Consider the following 21,594-nt stretch of genomic DNA (forward strand, 5'->3'; position numbering starts at 1 on the left):
TTTGTGTTTATATAAGCTTTTCTGCTTTCTCTGTTAAAATGGGAGTTTAGCTTTGCTGATCTCTTAAACACTCAGCTTTTCTATTCCAGGTTTTTAAATAACTTAAAGGTAAATATGCTTTTAAATTAAAAGAGGTCAAAATGGCAGAGAGACTGTGTTGAATGCAGTGGGTACCTAGGAGGGCTGAATTAGTGATCTCTGTCCTGAACTTGTCCTTCCTTAGTTCCAGAAAGCCTTCCTCTCCATTGACTCTGTGTTCTGATTGCTGCCACTCTTCATTTACACCATCACAAATTGCTGTCAGTAGTGTAACCTGTTGGGGTTATTGGGGAATTTGCCATCAAGAGATAATGGAAATGTCTCAACATGCCAGTTAGCAAATATTTGGGGTTCAGCAGCTGGTTAGATCTGGATCTTTCCTGTGGGGAGCAACAGCCACCACAGTCATCCCTGCGTAAGCTGTTCACGCTTATGGTTTCAGAACCCATGTGCAAATATGAGCTACTTGCCCTGAGTTCTGAAGCTCTCATCTAAGCAGCTCCTGCCTTTGTTCACAGGTACATGTATTTCACCAACATGCAAGAGCGAGCTCCCAAGATTGAGCGTGCAGCCCTAGATGGCACAGAGAGGGAAGTGCTTTTCACGACTGGGTTGATCCGACCAGTAGCACTGGTGATTGACAACAAACTGGGAAAGCTTTTCTGGGTGGACGCAGATCTGAAGCGCATCGAAAGCTGTGACCTGTCAGGTATGTGGTATGCAGTTAGATATTTGGAGCAGCATGTGCCTGTGTGTACAGGACATTATTCCTTCTTTGATACTGACCCCAATAGCTTTTACAGTTGCCATTTCTGTGCAGGCAGTCACAGCTAACAATTACTGGTGGGCTTCTTTGATGTGATTGGAATAAATGTGTCTGTAATGGTTGCTGCTCTCTAAGAGGGACATTTGACTTTTGATATCTTTTGGTATCTTGCAACTCTTGCAAGATCAGATTTAAATAGGTGTTAGCCATCACAGAACCTCTGGATTGCTCCCTCCTTTTATTTTCCTGTGATTTAAAAAGTTGGTGTAACTCCTCAATTTTTCTTGTGTTTAGAGTTTGCAGCCTACTATATTAAGGTAGCTTGAAGAACAAACCAAAGGGGAGTGGCTTTCTTCTAATAGAGATGATAAGGCAGCTGATGTGTGATGCATTGGTGTTGCAAAACAGTGGAAGGAGATTTGTTGCACTTTTCCCACATTGGTAAAATAAAGCATTACTTCACATCCATAGGAACAGCAGCACAAAGTTCTTGCAGAGCATTTAATCGCTGAATACGCAAAGCAGCTGACAGTGCTGAAAAAATGGAGAAATCTGCCATGTGACACATAGGATCCAATCTCTGTGATGCATTCTCATTGTGTGTGCAAAAAAGGAAATTCTTACAAGAAGCACAGAAGGAAGTGAACTAGCATCAGGCAGTTAATTAATAGCATTCTAATTGGAATCAATGTTACGTTCTTATGCTTGGCTGCGCTGTACATAATTTATGCAGTAAATTAGTTGAATCTAGTGCTCGTCAGCATTTTTATTATGTATTCAAATTCCACAATCTCATTTTGTGTAAATGTCCAAAACTTAAATTCCATAAGTTAAATTTAAATTCCATTTTCCCTGAACATGGAGGTTTTCTACTTTGCTGCTGAACTGGGTTTAGAAACCTCAGAGATTGCTTCTGTTTGTTTCAAAAAGTGGTGTTTCTTTGTTTATTTTTGATGGGTTTTATTTGTCTTTTAAATGAATTAGAAATGGTTTCTGTTGATCTCAGGTGCTAACCGTGTGACTCTGGAGGACTCCAACATCCTTCAGCCAATGGGACTGACTGTGCTGGGGAATCACCTGTACTGGATTGATCGGCAGCAGCAGATGATTGAGAGAGTGGAGAAAACTAATGGGTACAAAAGGACTAGAATTCAAGGCCGAATTGCTCACCTAACAGGCATTCATGCTGTGGAGGAACTTGATATGGAGGAATTCTGTGAGTTTCTTCGAATACCAGATGTTTTTCACTCTTGGTCACTGTCTCAAGCTGCATGTTTCAATAATATTGGCTTTAGCTTAGGCCATGGAGTGCTTATAACTTGAGGGGCTGGACTATGATAGAGGAGAAGAAATTAGTTTCTCATTCTTGTCCAGAGGAGGCCTTTTGCACAGCTGTAATATGTGATTTCACAGCACTTAGTTAACTGCTTTGTACCAGGTCGCATGATAGTGAATTAACTCTCAAAGCTGTTTAGAAACAATTAATGATTGCTAATTTTTTAAGTACAACCAAGTAACAGAGTTGGAAATACTTTTATAAAGAAAGAAAAGGGAATAGTACCTGCCTTTTCTCGTGGGGTTTCAGACCTATTTGTAAAGCATGACTGGTTTGACTCAGGGTGGCAGATGGTATAAAAGCCTCCAGTAAGGGAAGGAGAATAGGCAGGATGCTCTGAAAACATACCTTTGTGGATGTGGAATTTCTCCTTGATTAGAAGTGGAGCCATTTTAGGTGCTCCATTCTGAAAGAGGTCGGTTATGTTGGACCTTATTTTTCTGGCTTACTTACTCAGTTCCTGCTCTCTGAATGCTGAACTTCAAACATTCTGTGCAGGATTATTTTGTAGTAGGTACCTGGGAGACAGCAGAAACCTTCATCCATCCTCATGCTGCCTTCTTCATAGAAATAGGCCAGTTTGGTAGCTACCTCAGGATGTGCTACTGTTGCAGGGAGAGAAGCAGCAAACTCTTGTAGATGATCCCTATATTTCATATTCCCCCCAAGGCACACTGAATGCAGAGTGAAGAAACCTGGGAAGAGGAATATCCTTACTTTATTTTTTTGGGCAGTAAAGTTTTTCCCCTATATCCATATTCCACCTTGCCCTATGGAAAGATGAGGGAGTACAAGACTACAGTGTGGCAGACTAAGGGAATGTAAGTCTGAGGTCTGGAGAGGAGTAATGCTTCCAGTACGTGGAGGGTTGGGGGTAGAAGTCTTATATAGGGAGGATGCACATGAATGCAAGCTTGCCTGTATGGGTAAACTGTTGGAAGGAAGGTAGTGTATTTAAGCTGTAGCTGATTCTATTTGCTAATCCTTATCCAGATGTTCTTTTTTTCTTTTCACAACACTCAGTTTTTCTTCTTCTGTGCCATTTCTCATATTTTAGTGCATTTCAAAGGTAGTAAGTACACAATGATGGAAAAACAATTTTTCTTTAAATCTCAACACTGTTAATAAGAAAACAGGGGGAGAGTGGACTTTTATATCCCATATGTTTTCAAGAATGTTTATTTTATTATGGCAAGGGTAATGTTTCTTCTGAGTTGCACTGAAAGGAAGCACTTTTTTACATCTGAAATCTGTCCAATGTAGGCAACTTCTGTTACAACAGGAGAGTAAAAATAAGCACATGCATGTGCATGCCCACACAAATGTACATGAGGGCACTTTTCCTGCTTGTGCTTCGAACAGTGGTGTCTCCAACACTGTGTTAAATTGATGAATTTGCTAAAGGTGAAAGCAGACTGCTGAGAAGCCTGAACAGATGGAAAACAACTTTGGTACAGAAGTAGTGATAACTACCATTTCTTCCTAGTGGAACTTCCTGATCCTTACTGGTAGTAAAGAAAGCATTATGCAGTGGCATCGTGAGTAACAGGCTCTGGCCTCACAGATCACTCCAGCAGATGCTGTAAAGCATTCAGCTGGGCTGGGATCCTCAGGCAGTGCCTTCACCTGTCTGTGCCAGTTTCTCATCCAACTAACACTTCCTTAATTTGATTTCATTACAAATTATTGTGTTCTCTGCACTTTTCAGTAACTGATTTGGGAACATAGCCATGTAGCTTCCCATTTTACAAATATATAAGTAACTGTGTGTGCTCATGTTGCAGTTTTGTGAGTAACAGGGAAGTGCTGATGGTGCGTGGAGGATAGGACTGGATAGTAAGAGGTCTTGGAAATTAGAAGCAAATTTTCCTCAGGGTTTGGTGGGCTGGCATTCTGCAGCAATGACTGTCAGTTCTTGGTGCGTGGCAACCAGAGAAGTGCGGATGGGATGTCTGGGTTTGCCTTAAACATGTCCTTCTGAAATCTCCTTCCTCACTTCTCTTCACCTGAGCTCCCAAATTCAATTTATAAGTTCTTTGAAGGTCTCCGTATCACTGCAACCAGGAGAAATATAGTCCTCATGAAGTAGTAAATCAGCTTCTGAGCACAGAACTGAAAAACCTTGCATTTACCTTCCTATGAATTTGCAGTGAAATCTTAGTTACTCAACTAGAAATGTTTTGTGGGTGGCTTTGTGAGTTTGTCTTAGCTAGTAGCTAAGATTTTTTTTTGGTTTTTGTTTTAACACTATCTAATCATTCTTTCTGTGTGCTTTTCCAGCTGCACATCCGTGCTCCCGTGACAATGGTGGGTGCTCACACATCTGCATTGCCAAAGGGGATGGGACTCCAAGGTGTTCATGCCCAGAGCACCTTGTGCTCCTGCAGAATCTCTTAACATGTGGAGGTGAGTTATGTTTAGCAGTGCTGCTAAGTGGTTTACATTGGAAAAAAAAGAAAATTAAGAACCCCTGGAATATCAAATTTGGTCTGTGACATGCTGCTAAGTTTTGAGAACTGTCTATCTGGAAGAAGATATTTTCAAAACCAACAATGAATGAAATCAGAATGACCAGAATCAAATGGTTACTGTTGCAAGAAACTTGCCTGCCACAGTACTCGACTTCCATGTGGTACAAGATTATATGAACTTCCTGCAGGAGGTTGTGTTTGAATCCAGAACGTGGATTTATACATACTAGACGTGATGTTGAATTCTGTATTAAATGCACCTTTTCTGCTGGCTGTTTTCTGCTTCAACTTTTGGACATGTTTGACTTTTCACTGTGTGCAAAACACCCTTGTTAGACCATACGATGGTTGCATCTTCTACTGAGATTTGCATCATTGTATGATGTGGCAGTTCGTACTGTAAATGAATGTGTGTAACAATGTTGGTAACCAATGATGATCTCTGTTGAAACTGTATGTATGATTCCTGCAGTACTCCAGCTTTTCAAATAATGTGATAACATGAAACACTGTGCTGTGTCATTAGTGACAGACAGTTCAAAACCTCAGTTGCAGTTCTTTTTAATTAAGGTAGCTGTTGTCTTTCCCCATGTAGACATTCCCTTCACAGTGCCCTTTCACAGCCCCAGGAATTTTGATAATTGTTACCTTACTATTGCAGAGGGCATTTAAAATGGGGGGAAAAAAATATTTCTTTTTTGAGAGGTATCCTGTGTTAAATTATTTGGCTCTTTTGGTCCTCTGGGCTTTTTTTATGTATTCAATTTGTTGTGGATTTCATTTTTCTGGCTGAGCTCTGACCTCCCATGGGACAGTCCTTTCCATTATAAACTGTTTTCTTTCCCATGACCACAACACACTGTGTGGTTTCAGAATAGTGGAGGTTACATCTGCAGGAGGAAAAATAAAACAATCTCCTTATACTTCTTGCTGTACTTCTGTTGAAAAACCTGGCCAATGAGAGATGCTTAGTTCACTGCTTTGTTGTCTTCCCACATGAATCTTAAAATTAAGGGGCCTTTCTTTCAGTCTCTGCTTCTTGTTTTCATTCTGATCCTTCACTAAGATTGCAACAGCTTTGTAGTCTGTCTTGTCTGCAGTAGTAGTAGCTCATAGCAAGTATTTCAGAATAGGTTGGTAGCTGTTTTGGTTGGGGAAAGTTTTGTTCATATATTCTCATGAACACACTTGGCAAGTTTTTAAATGCAAACTCGTGCCTGCCAAGTGCAACCGTAATGCAACATTAAATGTGGCTGTAGATGCAGAAATAGTAATCTGTCTGCTGGATTATCTACACAGTATGCTCCTATACAAATTAATTCCAGAATTATCTTGATGCGTCCGTCTGGCATCCTTACCATATCTACAGCTGCCAGGTCACTGGTTGGGTTTGTAAACCTCAGAATTGCTACACCCAGTAATCATATCTTAGAAACTTAGAAATCATAGGAATGTCAAAATTTAAACATATGGATTTTTACTTTGTGTATTTGTTTTTCAAGCTCCTGATTTTACTTGTCTCATTCTTGAACATTTCTCCTTACTGCAGGAGGACAACAGCACTTCAAAAACAGTTTGCATTTTTAAAGAACTTCAGTCCAGGCATAAGCATCTTTTTCTCCATGTGCAGAATATTTCCATCACATTTTCACTCTGTTAAAGGGCTAAAATTGAATGAATGCACACGTGTTTTGTTTTCTCTTTCCCCAGAACCTCCAACTTGCTCCCCAGACCAGTTTACCTGTGCAACTGGAGAGATTGACTGTATCCCAATGGCATGGCGGTGTGATGGGTTCCCTGAGTGTGATGACCAGAGCGATGAGGATAGTTGTCCAATATGCTCTGCAGCTCAGTTCCAGTGTGAGAAAGGACAATGTATTGATGCGCACCTGAGGTGTAATGGAGAAATTGACTGCCAAGATAAATCTGATGAAGTGGATTGTGATAGTAAGATTCATTTTCCTTTTCTCTTGACTCTGACATAAGCAGCTGTTTGAGATTCTGTTTTGATGCATGTTCATGATTTTTAGTTTCAAATGGGGAAGGACAGCCTTAGCTTGCAAGTCTGGCAGAACTGTCCACTTGATTCTGCTTTTTTCTCCAAAGTGAACCTTCCAGGTCTGCTGATTACAGGCCTTAATAAGACAGTCTCTTTTCTGATAATTTAATGCAGTTTGAATTCACATAGAATTTGAAATCAATTAAGAATTCAGTTAAGAATTTTACTGAAACAGAGACTTGTGGATGTAGATAAGAAATATGACAGAGTTGTGTTTGACAGAATGGTATAAGGTAGTATGGACTATATAAGATTTGATTGTATCTTCAGTAACCACATTTTAACATGTCGATTACACTTATTTAGTAACTACGAAAGATCCTTGCTGATTTGTTCAGTTTTGCCCCAACTGGGCAAAAATGTGGTGTTTTGGAATTTTATATGAGTCTCACTAAGTAGGACTTGTAACAGTGCAAAGGAAGAATGAGAAAAGTGCTGACTTTTACCTACTTCAGCAAAACAGGTCTTCTGATGCCTGTTTATATTACAAAGATGCATTGTGGCTTGACACTACTGACATCTTTTGGTTTTGTTAAGATTGTTGAACGCTCCCATGCAAGTCATACTTAATCTTCCCTTTCTTTCTGTGCAGCAATTTGTCTGCTCAATCAGTTCCGATGTGCCAGTGGCCAGTGCATCCTTCTGAAGCAACAGTGTGACTCCTTTCCAGATTGCATCGACGGCTCAGATGAGCTCATGTGTGGTGAGATGTCTTTGCTTGAGATCAAGTGCTCTGTTTTCAGCTCTAACACCTTACAACTAAATGCAAAGCCCCAGTCTCTCCACAGTAAGATTCTTTCAGGGAAGACTAATGAATCTTGGCCCTGTACTAACTAGGTCAAATTAGTTTCTTTCTTCCATCCTCTGGGTGGGAACTGCAAGGAAAAGTGAATTTCATGAGCAAGAGTGCTGAAAATGGCCAGGGTGGCAAAAAGAGAAAAGGCTAAAAGAATCAGAATTAGAGAATCTGTTTAGCTCTCCTTTTGGAAATCTCAGATCGCACGTGCTTCTTCTGATCCTCCCACATATCCCGTTTAACTCACAGCCCTCACTCGGTTCCCCCCAGTTCCTTGGATACTGTGAAGCTACTTTTTCTTTCATTTTTATTTTTGTTATTTTCTTTGTGCACTTGGCAAACTTTTGTGGTGCCAAGTTAATGCAACTGTTTCCTGTTTGCACTTTGGGTCTTGTCCTGCGATTAGGTCTTAACTGATTTAAATGGGTCCTTATGTACAAAAGACTGCCTCTTCTGGAGTTTCTTTGTGGAACAGAGCATTCTGTGGTTTCTTGCTTGACTGAGGGAAAGTCAAGTAAGAAATAAAAATGATTGCTACTTTCAGGATGAAGATTGTGCATTCAAAAGAAACAAGGTTTAACCAAAATGAGAATTTTGTGGTTTAAACTAGCTAATTTGAGAATATGTTTTAGTTCTGGTTTTGCCTTTTTTCTGGTATCATATCTGAGTTAATCTGCCTATTTAAAGGTTAAGTCCTTGGCTGACCTATAAGTTGTTATGCGCTCGTAAGAAAGACAGAAATGAATTCTTGATGTTGAGCTGCTAAGAGTTCACTGGTAGTTCTTTACATCTCCTTTATCTTCCTTCTCAACTTTCAGTTCTGCATTCCCTTCAACTGAGGGGCAAGAATTTAGAATGTAGTCAATGGGAGATATGATCTGTATCAAATCTCATCTCAAGTACTGCAGTAGTTTTTATTATTTAACACTGGGCTTTATGAGGGAAAAAATATAAGAAGTAGGAAGTGTTTGAGATGTTCTGGTTTTTATTCCAATCTGTGAAGTTTTTAATGGTCGCTTAGAACACTTTTCCATCCTAAAATGTCACTCTTTCAAGAGCTTTTAGCTGGGAAGACATCCATTGCTCCATGTGTACTGTAGCTTGCCCACCAGTCAAATCTTAAAAACAAAATTATCCTGGCCATTGTTATATCAAGACAATAAGCAATCCTCTTACACAGTGAATTGCTAGACAGAAAGAAGCTGTTACTGCTTTATTTGCACGCGAGGAAAGAGAGCGTGTGAAGTCTTAATAATCCGAACCAATGTAGTTAGACATGTCTGAGTAAAATGCAGGGACTTGCAAAGGCACGATGTAAATGACTGGGCTGACTGACGTACTACGCAAGCTCCAGGACAGCATCATATATATTGCCGTATTTAATGACATCCTTCTTTTTCCTCCCCTTTTCCAGAAAAATCAAAGCCATCCTCGGATGAACCTCAGCCCCACAGCAGTGCCATCGGTCCCGTCATTGGAATAATACTTTCCCTTTTTGTCATGGGAGGAATGTACTTTGTTTGCCAGCGAGTGGTGTGTCAGCGCTACGCTGGGCCCAACAGCCCCTTTCCACATGAGTATGTCAGTGGCACGCCTCACGTCCCTCTTAATTTCATTGCTCCTGGAAGTTCTCAGCATGGCACTTTTACTGGTAAGGATGGCAAGAACCCTAGTAAGTACCATTACGTTGCCTGGATTTGAGGTTTTGCAGGTTATTAAGAGCTGACTGTTGCCTGAAGTGTAACGAAAGCATCCCTTTGGTTTAGTCCATCTCTGAGACAGATTTCCTGTTTGCTTTTGAACGACGTATTTGTCCTCTCTCTGTCTCAGTTCTTCATCTCTAAAAAAGCAGAATTTCTTTACCTTGCCGAATAATCAAAACAGCCACCCAGAGAACTATATGCAGATAATAAGTAGAGGCTGAGGTAGAGGTCTTTAAATATGTGTAAAAGCTTGGGATATTCGCATAAGGGCTGACAGCTAAGAGACCTCACATAGACATCAAAGTAAACGCTTATGTGATATATTTCAAATTTACAACTGTAGGATATACTTTTCATAGAGGAGATAGTTCATTTCTAACTGCAAAGCCCTGAGAAGAGAGAATATTTCTTTGTATTGTTTGGGAATATGGAAAGTAAATGGTGACCTGTAAACCTACCCAACAGAGCTAGAACACAACGATCCATATTTCAGAGCACTTGGAATCTGCTTTTCCTGTCAACTGAAATTCAAGCACATTGAAAAAGACAAATGAACAGATGTTACACTTCTTTGTGTAGACAACATTTTGAGTTGTGCTGTTGCTTTCTTCCAACCAGGGTCTTAAGACAGCCAGATACAACTTAGGTTTATGCTTTCCTGCATTTTAATGGCTGTGGGCAGCTGTTCCTGCTTGTAATCTGTTTTTATGGTTATCAAGGCTTTGTGGTAGGAAATAAAATTTGAGGATGAAATCATTGCAGGTGAAATCGTTGCAGTGGTTTTTTAAACTAGTCTTCATATTAAAGCTTTTATAATTAAAGGGACTATTAGAGGCTTTCATTTGTACCAGTGTAGGTGCTAAACTAAGCTGTCAGTCTGATTCCTGTTCATCGTTATTTTTTTTTTCTAATCCAGCTGCCACAGATTTTCACAGCTTTGTATTGCTATGACAACTTATAGCAGCTGGCAGTCTTACCATTGATGTTAATTCTAATGAGAAGACATGGGTTGAAGCAAGGTGCTTCAAAAAAATGAGTGGTCATGAACGGTGGTCACAAATAGAATCATCCTGTTTTTCTTAAATATTTCCCAATTTTCCTAATATTTCCCAATATTTCCTACATTTTTCTCAGAAAAATTTCTGAAAGCTTCTGAACTAAACTCTTCCATTGGCACTGAATATTTTGACAGAAGGAATCTGAGAATACGTAGTCTGATTTAAGTGCATCTTTGAGTTAAATCAGACAACATTGTTTTCCCCTTTTCCTGTCATCCAGGTTTCCTTCCTTTTTTCACTTTAAAAAATGGGTGTGGGTTTTTCTTTTTTTCAATAAGTAATTGTTTTTGCTCTTGTTCATGTACTTGCAATTGAATTTCATTGGATGGAAATGAAAACTTTGGATGTCTCTGGCTTGTTTCTCTTGGGCAGCATATAGTGCTTATCTTTACAAATGCCTGAATTTGTTTGGTTGAAAAATTTCTCCGTTAACAATTTGGGTGGAAAATTTGGATCAGCTGATCTGGAGATTCCTTTCTCAGCAGACTGAGAGCACGCCTTGTGAGGAGCTGCAGAGTCACAATAGGTGGTCTAAGGGTGAAGTGTTTGCTTTACATAATATAAAATTGAAAATGTGTTGTTCTTTGTAATCCTGAAGTTTTTATGTAAAAGATCATTCCAAAAGCAACAACCAGTAGAGTTACGTGGATTTGCCAAGCTCTGGATTTGTTTTCTGGTTTGCATTAGTAGATGAAATTGTGGTTTACCTAACCTTGGATTCCTCTCTGTCTCACTGCAGGCATCTCTTGTGGAAAGTCTATGATTAGCTCCATGAGCCTCATGGGAGGGAGCAGTGGTGCCCCCTTATATGACAGAAACCATGTTACTGGAGCCTCTTCTAGTAGCTCATCCAGCACTAAAGCCACTTTCTACCCACAGGTATGTCTTGAAGATATGCCTGTGAGTCAGATATTGGAATTCAGGAGAGCTCCTCGTTTAATGTGTCTCATGCTTTACCAGAGTCTCTATAACAGTTTCATGCTAGTGCCCAGTTATTGCATCAGTGCCACAGTAAGGGGATTCTGTGATTCTATGAATAGAAAAAGTGTAGGTGGATTTATTTAAAAAAAAAAAAAAAAAAAGTATTAGTTTAATAAATCTTGAAAGACAAAAGTGGCCCAGGAGCTGATCTGCCTGTACCATTATGTTTTGATATTTCTGTGGGCCAAACTCTTCCATTCTCTTACTTTGGAATTCTCCTTCTACCAGTTCAATGCTATGTGAGCCAGGACCTGCAGGGACAATATCAGCCTTCAGAAAGAGTGCCATGCTTTTTTAGAGATTTCTATACAGAAGCTGCTATGGTGGCTTTGCTATATTAAAGTTACTGCTGACCCAAATGTCACTTCTTCCTGGTAGCTTTGTGTTTACCCAGCTTTGCATTACCTACAAAAAGAAGCAATCTGAGCAATCTAAGTGTCTTGGCTTTGCACCTGCTGCCCCGTATTTGTTTAATACATTCAAACCCAAAATAAAGTCTCATGATTAGCTTATATGATCTTTTTTTTTAAAAAAAAGCATCAATCCCCTCAAGCAGCAATGAGAGGAATAGAAAATAAGGTCAAGTGACTCGCTGAAGGAGTAAATAATATTTTCAAAATAAGTAGAGTTGTGCAATTAACTCAAACTGAAGTACTGATTTTAATCTTCCTAGATCTTGAACCCCCCTCCATCCCCAGCTACTGATCGCTCCCTGTACAACGCAGAGATGTTTTATTCTTCAAACATTCCTTCAACCACAAGATCTTACAGGTACAGCTCAGATAAAGAGGTTTGATGCATATTCCATTGGTCTTTACTTTTGCTTCTTAAACAGAATGTTCTTATTTAGACCTTTGCCTTGATTTAAAAAAAAATAATAAAAAAAGACACAGAACTTTCCCTCTCTTAATGAATGACCATTCAAGTTGAGTTTATGCTATTTGTGACCCATAAACATTAGCTTTATTTCTTATTTTGATGCAACAAGGGTTTAGCACCTTTCAATACAATGTTGCCAATAAAGAATGCTGTGTATTTATATTTATATTGCTTTGTAATGGTCACTTAGCACCCTGTGAGGAGAGTTTGGTCTTATCTGCTCTTTGATGGATTGACCTATCTGTTAGTTATTAGGCTCTGAACTAAGTGGTCTTGTTGATCTTTTCTGTCTGCCCAAATCTGTGAATGTACCACCAGGTTAGAGGCTGACAAAATGGCTGCGGATAGCTGTGCCATTCAGTTTTAACCCAGTTCAAGTGCTTCTCATTTGGTTCCTATGAAAACCTGAGTTATGGCTAACATAGAATGAAAAAACAGCTGTCTTGACTGTGGACGTAGGCATTCTTTCCAATGTCTTTCTTTCCCTTTTTCAAAAATCACAACTAATGCATGTGCTTTCTTTTTCCTCGCAGGCCTTACCTTATACGAGGGACAGCTCCACCCACAACCCCGTGCAGCACAGATGTTTGTGACAGTGACTATACTACTAGTCGATGGAAAGCCAACAAATACTATATAGATTTAAATTCAGACTCAGACCCTTACCCCCCTCCACCCACGCCTCGCAGCCAGTACATGTCGGCAGAAGAAAGTTGCCCTCCATCTCCTGCCACAGAACGAAGCTACTTTCACCTCTACCCACCTCCACCCTCTCCTTGTACAGACTCCTCATGACCTCTACAGAAGGAACTTTCCCTGTAAATATTTTTAAATATGAACAGATTTTAAATATATATTTTATGATTTAAAGATAAAAAAGGGGTGGGAATTAAAAAGAAAAAAAAAAAAAAAGAAATGTGAATAAAAATGTGTGGGAGGGACGGGGCTGTGAAAATTGTACAAAGGAAGAATATTTATAAAATTGATTTTTTTAACTTAATTTCCCTTCTTTTGTGCCATATTTGCCTTTTTGAAATCATGGAACTGACTTACTCTCCAGAGGATTTGGGGAGGCAACGTTGAGCCTTTTTGCATTTCAAACCACCTTTTTACACGCAAAGTGTATGCAATTCTTTTTACTAATGTGAGAAAAGAAAGTGAAGTGGCTTGTGGAAGGAGGAGGCTGAAGACCAATATTCACAGAGGAGAAAAACATGCTTAAATAGTTTGTCTGTGTCTCATCCCTTGTACACCACTGGCAGAAAACATGCAAAGAGTACCACTGTCATATGTTCCTGTTTGCTGGTGAGCTGAGTGCTTCCCAGCAGAATCTGTGTCCTGAGACCTGGATTTTGAACCTCAGTCTCCGTGTGCTCAGCACTGAACTGGAAAGACTTATTTTAACCAAATCTTTCAGCTTAGATGGTCCCACAGGCATCTTGTCCTTACTCAAGCAAGTACCATGCTGCATACTGATTCTGGAACTGATAGGAGCTAGAAAAATAGAAACAAACCTCAAATGCTTGGTTGAGCTCCAATCAGTTCCCACTTTGAGTGTAAGATAGTAGAAGTTGTAATGGCCTGACAGTGAGAGCAAGGGGCTCTTAACAAGAGAAATACCTGTGAGAAATGTTTGACAAACTGCAGCTCTGCTCAGGTTCACCGTTTTAATTTGAATGAAACCAGGTCCTCGCATCCGCTTCTTTGTGAGGCTTTGGTGAGTTGGCTGAGAAGGAGCTGCAACAGCTGCTTCTCAAAATACTGTGGTACTTCACCTTTTACCCTGAAGTCCAGTAATTCCTCCATTCTGGGTCTTTGAGACGTTTGCCTGCATTGAATTCATCAGCGAATTGCTTCATTTCCAATGTTCATTTCCCAAAGTGGGATGATTTGGTGGACTGCGTTCTTTTTAAGTGAGGAAAGTTGTTTGTAGGACGTGGTATCTGCCAAGCTTGAAACCAAAACATCTGCCATTCGAGCAGGTTAGTCATGTCATCAAAATTTGCCACCACATCAGTCCAGGTTTAGAAACATAAAAAGCACAGGGAGGAAGGAGAGAAGGCAAATACATCTGATTGTATTAAAATAAAAGAAACTGCAACAAACTGCTGTATCCTCAGGACACCGTAATCAGTGAAGTGCTCATGCTTCTAGCTCCTGGCAAACCCTTTTGTGAAAAGGAGGCTGGGATAAGTGCCTTTCACAATACAGAAGATAAATTTTTGCTTTGATTCATCTCCTGTTGTTACAAAGGGATTTGGGTATTGAATGGCAATTTTCACCTCTGATGATGATTTGTGTGCCTACCTGGGATATCTGAGGGAAAACCTGAATATGCAGACCTGCACCTGTTTCTGCAGCTGCTGAATAACGTGGTGGCTCTTTGACAGCCTTAATATTGTTGGCAACAACAAAACGTTTTTCCTTTTTGAACTTAAATTATGTTTGGGTCAGTGTCTTTTGAATAAAAGAAGCCTAGGATTCCGGGGCAAAGGTCTTGTTGTAGTGGAGGGCCTGGGACCACAAAGTTCCAATCCAGTTTCTGTTTACAGATTTGTTAGTCCAGATCTGTTCTTCCTGCCTGTGTTGTTCAAGGATAAATATCGGTGCTGTCATTGTTGTATTACTGAAACTCTTCAAGTAGATTTCAGTACCTTTGTGGCTGAATTTTTGTTTCTGAGTTTCACATCTGGCACAAAGATGATGCCCACCATTTCCTGTGGAGAAAAACAGAGAACTGGGGAATCCAGCACTGGAGTTTCAGAATGGATTCTTTTCCCTCATCCCTTGCCAAAGTTAGCAGTTCTGTAGTATCCAAGCAGGCTAGATGCACGGATATTTCTGTATCACATAATCCTGTAAACGTTCTACATTACAGCACTTTGTCGAATTTCACATCAGACGTTGTTTTGTGCATAACTATTTGCCATTAGTAATGAATGTATTCATTGTTTCATGTTATAGTTCTAGCTTAGAGCCATACCATACTAATATTCCTGTATTCCTGTGATGGCACTGAATGCAAGATTGCTTTTTTTTTTCCTTTCCTTAAACCACTGATGGTTTTAAAGAACCACCACTGTAGCAATCCCAACCACTTTGTCTTATTCTCCTACTAGAAAGTTTGGAATTGAGTCCAAGAAAATCAGCAGTCTTGCTGAGACTAAGACTGACTTAAGGACCAAAGGAATTTGACCCTTAAGTACTCAGAAGGAAGCAAGCACTTGCTGAATGGAATGAATTAAGTGTGTGCACTCTTGTGTTTCAATTGGATGTTCAGAACCTCTTGCTGCTGATGGTTGCTGAGAAATTACTTCATCTGAGGCGCTTCAGGTTTTGTGATCAGAATGCAGGTTTCATACTGCTCCATGGAATTGACTTGAAAAGCCTCTTCTAAAGAGAACTTGTAAGCAAATATAGCATCTAAAGATTTAAATACTGAAATATTACTTTTTGTTGCTGTAGTCTACCCTACCTAAGAAGATTACTGCACTCCTATTGGCAGAAAAGACCATCTACTTGAGTGAGATGAGCTACTTTTCTCCAGAAATATCCCCCAGTGTGTTTTTAGTGAAGTGTGTTTTTTATCCTGTGAACTTTCAGGCTAAAACTTAAGAAACAGATGCTTGCTTCTTCTAGATCACGACGAGGGAAAGTGTTGCGTGGAATTATTGAAAGCATATGGCAAGTTGTAGCAGTGCAGGGCTGAGCAGGAAATAAGTAGGGAAAAATTGTGTTTTGCTGAGGTTTAGGTGTGGTTCTATTAGTGCAGAAGGGTGCTGTGAGAAAGGCTGGGGTATCCTGATGTATCCTAGGAGTTCTGCCCCAAGAACCTGCAGGGGGATGCAAGTGATTGGACTTTCCATGTGAGCATCTGAGTACTTGAATCAGTTTACTGAAATATTTTCAAAACCCATTATGACTGTGTATTAGCACTTTAAAGCAGCTTGGGATGGAATACAGAGCTGTGTCTGGATAGCAGCTAGAGATGGGCAAATGAACTGGTTGATTCTGTGTTACATCCAAGGGCAAATTTCATAGCAGAGAGCAGCAGCTTTGCCTTCTGATGCAATCTTTTGCAAAAGATGACAAAGAAGTCATCTTTTCTCTGTAGAATTTATTCTGTCTGTGGCACAAATGCAGTAACGATGTGAAGCTATAAGGTAAAAATGGGCAGACTTAAAAATTATGATCTTCATTGGCAAAGTATTCTTTGATTTCAAGCAAAGAGTTCGTGTGAATTCTAGCTGGGCTTCAGCTAGAATGGCTGTAATGAATTTGTTTATTATTGGTGGGTTCCCATCGTTTCACTGCTTTGATTTAACTGTCTGGATAGATGGCTAAAAAGCACTCAAGCTAAGATCAAATCAAATCTACAGTGTACAATAAATGAAGTTTTCTTTTAGGATAATGACATTACAAAATGTCTAAAGAATTAGATGGTGTTAGTATGAACATGTTCTAAAGAGGAAGGGTGAAATAAGTTGAATATTTTTTTTATTTTTCAATAGTGAGTTTGATTTGTAGCAGTAAAGCTTGATCTCTCTGGTTGTAGATCTAAGATGTATCATGTTCTCCCCATTTTTAAGGAGGCAACTGGTGCCTCTTGGATCCTGAGGCCTTTGAAACTATGGAGTGTCTGTGCACAGCAGCAATCAGTAAGGGCTGGCCATGCTGTGCTGAGCTACCAGTGAGCTGGGCGTTCACCCACTGCCTGTAGGGTCCGATCCTTTTGCTGCAGAGAGCTCTGGGGCTGCCCTGCATCAGAGCCTATGGGGCACATTGTAGTACGTTACGAGTGAGGTCGAGCAGACTTGACAAAAGTTGTGTGCCCCGTGTGCTCCAAGCATTATCAGAAGCAGATCTTTTCTGATGTCAGTCATTTTTTTGGGGTATGTGTTGAATCAGTCCCAATGAGTAGCTGTGCTTATAACTGTACAACAAGTGATACCCATTAATGTCAGGAAATGAAAACAGAAGGCAGGCATGTTCCCAGTAATTAATAACACGCAGGAGTGCCTGGCATGGAGCCCTGAATTAGAAATAATGTATTTGTTGCTACGGTGCTGAGGGACGTTTTGCAAACTTCCATGTTTGGACTGAGCCTTGGACAAGCCATAATCCAACATGACAGACATTTACAGAACAGTTACTCAGTTGTTTCTATTTAATGATGAGTGCACTATAAATGATGAGTGCAGTCCTCATCACAAGTTTCACAGTGCCTGCTGTTCTGTTACTGTTCCCTTGCGTACTGCAACGCTTTCATCATTAAATGTGAAATCCCCTTTCTTTGACTATCAGGAGTTCAGCTGAAGGTATTTCCCACGTGTTAAAAGTAACATTAATATACATAGGTATTTTCATTGCTGTCACGTGTTCTAGCTCTCCTTGCTGAGAACAATTACTGAAGATTTTGTAAAGGGTATTTTTCCTCTGTTTTGTGTATTTTGCTGTTGGCCAACTATGCTGTGGGTCTGCTCGTGTGAGATCGTGTTCCTGGGCAGGGTGGGGGGAGGAGAAACAGATTTAAATCAGTGTTAAGTCTGCTTATAAGAATGATGGAAACGAAGCTTCTGCGTCCTGCAACCAAGCTCCTCAGATGCTGTGTCCTGCCACTGCTGGCGATGCTCCCAGCTGCCCATGGCAGTGAGGCACCACAACCAGGCTGTCCCCAGCACAACCTGCAGCCCACCTGGAGGGAGACAGGAGCCTCTTCTTCAGCCAGCACAAAATCCTGCTGGATAGAAGATGACAGAAACAATTCCTAAACAGGACACTTGACATCAACAAAATACATGCAGAGAACACGCCTTGAAAGAGGAGAAAAGCAAGTCTCATAGCTACAGAGATGGACCAATTCACCAGCATTTATGTCTATGTTAAACAACTGCCCCTGCTGATGTACCCTCCTCTGAGCGATGCTCCCAAGGGGAGCTGCATCTGATAAAGGCAGCCATGTCCCACTTTCATTTGTACAGAGATCCTGCAACGCACAGACAGGAACAGAAGTATTTCAATTGCAACCACAAATGCAACGATCATAAATGGAATTAATTGGCCTGCAGAGATCAAAACAAAAGCTATTGAAAAGTGCTGTGCTGTTGGATGTGAAATTTGGAGGGCATCATCAACAAAACTCTAACCCTGACCGCTTTCTTGCTCATCTTAATTGTATTGTAATTGTGCTGCTATTTGTAAATGTACATGAATATACAAAGATTACCAAGATTTTTTATGATAAACACACAATCTTTTTTATATTTATATTAAAACGTATATTCTGCAACCAGCCTAATAATTACAGCTTTATATATGTATCATTTTGTAGGATTTGTTATTACAAAGGACAACCAAACCCAGTACTGAAGTGCCTTCTGTGTTCTAAACAGATCAAACATTGACTGGGGAAAAAATTAAAGCCTTAAAAATCACAGAAACCCCAAGTTTCCTATGCTAAGTGTACTCTAATGATTCTAAGTAAACACTGTGTTCAGTTCTCAGCTCAAATACACCCACAAGTAGCGGAACTGAAACTGACAACTGAGGGGTTTTTATGCATGCATATGCATGCATATCTTGAGTTTGTAATATATTGGGATTGCATATGCAAGTGCATAACTTCAGGTGGACATTCATTTCCATATTCATTTCAGCAGCAATTTTGACATGTTAAAGACATGTCATTAAAGAAGTGCCAACAGGTGATACTTGAGTGTTTGGGGATGAAATTGGCATTATTTTCAGATTGTCATTACAGTATTTTTTATGAAAGCCATTTGTCATACTTCAGAAGGCCTTTAGCAATTATTTTCCAAATGTGGCCTTTAGGATACAAATGAACCTGTTTGGAACTGTCGTAAGAAAGATTTCTTTGAGGCTTTCATCACTTCAGACCATTATAAGTTAACCATTTCCTGGCCACAAAGCTGCATCAGTTCTTTATGTTAACAAACCTGAAGTGGTTGAAATTACCGCTGTTTTGTATAAAGATTTGTAAAGATAACAGACTCTGCCTTTGTACAATAGATTCTGTGGATTTTGTTTTATAATAAATATATTTAAAATATTTGATTAGGAGTCCTTGTGAGCGGTGATGTTTCAGCAACAGAGGCAACCAGCCCATGGCACAGTTGTATCAGGTTCTGTTTGCTGAGAACAGTGCTGTCTCCTCATTTTTACTTTAAAATATAGCAGCAAGAGCAAGAAGGTGAAGAGGCTAATTTGAAAACTGTACATCTTTAGCATTGTGACTGTTAACAAGCTGTTGAGCTTACCGCAACTTTGTCAGCATCATTACCCTGTCAAAGTATTGCAGTTCATTTCAATAACTGCTGTGGTTTTGCTATATTGGGTCGGGTCAGTGTTTCTTTTTATTTATTTATTTATTTTTCTTTCTTTTTTTTCTATATAGTATGTGTTAAATCATCTCCTTAGGAGACAAAACTAAATTTGTGACTAAAGACTTCATTTTTTAAAGCAGGCATAGTTGAGAACTAGCCCTGTTGAGTCTAGTTTGGTCTTATGTTCTTGCAATCGATATAAGTAACATCAGGTGTGTGAAGTCAAAGTAACCTTTATCCTATCCTGACTGTAAAGTCAAAATAATCTTGAAAGTCTGTCTGGTAAGCTTTCATAGGATCATAGAATGGCCTGGGTTGAAAAGGACCACAAGGACCATCTAGTTTCAACCCCCCTGCTTTGTGCAGGGTCGCTAACCACCAGACCAGGCTGCCCAGAGCCACATCCAGCATGGCCTTGAATGCCTTCAGGGATGGGGCATCCACAGCCTCCTTGGGCAACCTGTGCCAGTGCATCACCACCCTCTGACAAGGTAAAGCTGAGTTCTCAACACTAAATATCTGTTCTTTTGAAGGCCTCGGTGTATCTGATCTCACAGAGAGTAGATTGAAGATTTCTGAGAATAAGCAGTTCCATTAGTTTGTAATGGGGACAGGGGAGAACTGACTGTGGAGCAAAGATGAGGAAGAAGATGGACCAAAAATGACAAGGAAAAACTGGTGTCTATGAGAGGTTCCCTGAAGACATGGTGGATAAGTCAAGAAGCTGGAGAGGGCAAGCCAACCATTTGCAAATAATATCCTCCTGAGATTAAAGTCTGTCATTACAGCAGAATTGTCCTGCTAATGCAAATGTGACTTCTGTTTCAAAGACGTATCCTTTCACAAAGTAATAGTTGTTCTAGCTGCAAATGGCGCTTACGTAAAGCTGCATGTCTCCAGGTATCAGCAATATCAGGAGCTGCAAAGAAAATTGAAAGGAGAATCTGGAGTTGGATTTTAAAAATCTCTAGCATCATTGTGTATGAAACCTATGTTTGGAGATAGAAAAGTTATATAGAAACCAGATTGTTTTTGCTTTTGCTTCAGTCCTGTAAAAAGTGACATTTTCATTTTGGCACAAGCAGCCAGAGAGAAACTGGTCAGCAAGGAGGGTGTTTACTGGTGGGATTTTAGGCCGGTGAGTTGACTTGAGTGTGTGGGCATACTAACACGAGAGGGTAGGAAGAACACACATGCAGATACAGCAGCTGGCTCTTCAGTCCTAAGCTAAGACAGCTAAGACCATCTTGTCCAACCATCAAGTTTAATGCAAACGCTGCTAGTGCGTGTAGCTTTTCTCAGAGTGAGATATTTATTATGAAGATATACCATGGAAACAATTACATGACAACAAACTGCTGCTATTGCTGAGTTCCTTAACCCCAGAAAATCTAACGCAGCAAAACCTTTTTTTTCTTTTTTTCTTTTTCTTTTTTTCCGGGAGCAACATCCTTGCTAGGCAACATTGTCAGTGTAGCTATAGCAGCAATTTATTTGGTGCATGACCCAGTGACAACACAGGGGAATTTTGTCCAACGTGACGGAGAATGTGAGAAGTTGACAACTTTCCCAACAGTGGCTCATCAGCGGGTGAGAATAAGCTCTGAAGGCTCCAGCTTGTGTCACTTTGACAAGTCTGCTTTCCCCTTGTTTCAGTATACTTTAGTATGCTCACGATTAGTTTTTTTTACATTTTGTTTAGCACTGCCCATATTTGAATTGTTTGCATTTTGCTTAGTGTGTTTATGTTTAAATCATTTCCATTTTACTTAGAAATTGTGTCACTAAAGTTCACTGCTACAATAGAGTCACTGTAAGTTGGCATTCCATTCGTTGTCACTTTGTTGTCCAGTATCCAAAGAACCATGTTGTCCTGTGACATTTTTGGCATAGTCGGTGGGATACTGGGCACAAAATGACTGACAGTCAATGGAATGCCTTGGAGGAAGAGATGCCTAGAGAGGGTTGGGAGGGATTGGCCTGTATTTAGGACAGGATCTGATCAAACTGCTCTGGCCCAGCTAATGTTGGGGAGCAATTTGTGGGCAGCTGTCAATGCTAGAAAAAGAAATGAGGCAAAGGAAAGAAATCAAAACTTCTGTGTTGCTGCTGAAAGGCACTTGAAAACCAGAGAGATTATTTAAATAGAATAATTGAACAATT

General features: G+C 40.0%; 1 protein-coding gene across 3 annotated transcripts in view; it reads left to right on the top strand.

Annotated features, from left to right (window-relative positions):
* The window catches only part of LRP5 (LDL receptor related protein 5), a 129,161-nt gene extending 116,073 nt beyond the window's left edge, over positions 1-13,088 (top strand). For 2 of the 3 annotated variants that reach the window (XM_052694914.1, XM_052694917.1), the window contains exons 15-23: positions 558-748; positions 1,812-2,021; positions 4,422-4,547; positions 6,323-6,559; positions 7,264-7,374; positions 8,882-9,127; positions 10,968-11,107; positions 11,883-11,980; positions 12,622-13,088. In XM_052694914.1, coding sequence (XP_052550874.1) covers positions 558-748; positions 1,812-2,021; positions 4,422-4,547; positions 6,323-6,559; positions 7,264-7,374; positions 8,882-9,127; positions 10,968-11,107; positions 11,883-11,980; positions 12,622-12,883 — 1,621 coding nt within the window. In that variant the 3' untranslated portion in view covers positions 12,884-13,088. The remainder of the gene's footprint in view (positions 1-557; positions 749-1,811; positions 2,022-4,421; positions 4,548-6,322; positions 6,560-7,263; positions 7,375-8,881; positions 9,128-10,967; positions 11,108-11,882; positions 11,981-12,621) is intronic. The other variant, XM_052694916.1, reaches the window with a different exon arrangement.
* Positions 13,089-21,594: the final 8,506 nt, after the last annotated feature.

Source organism: Tympanuchus pallidicinctus, unplaced genomic scaffold (genome assembly GCF_026119805.1).
Source record: "Tympanuchus pallidicinctus isolate F22 unplaced genomic scaffold, pur_lepc_1.0 scaffold3, whole genome shotgun sequence".
NCBI classification, from domain to species: domain Eukaryota; kingdom Metazoa; phylum Chordata; class Aves; order Galliformes; family Phasianidae; genus Tympanuchus; species Tympanuchus pallidicinctus.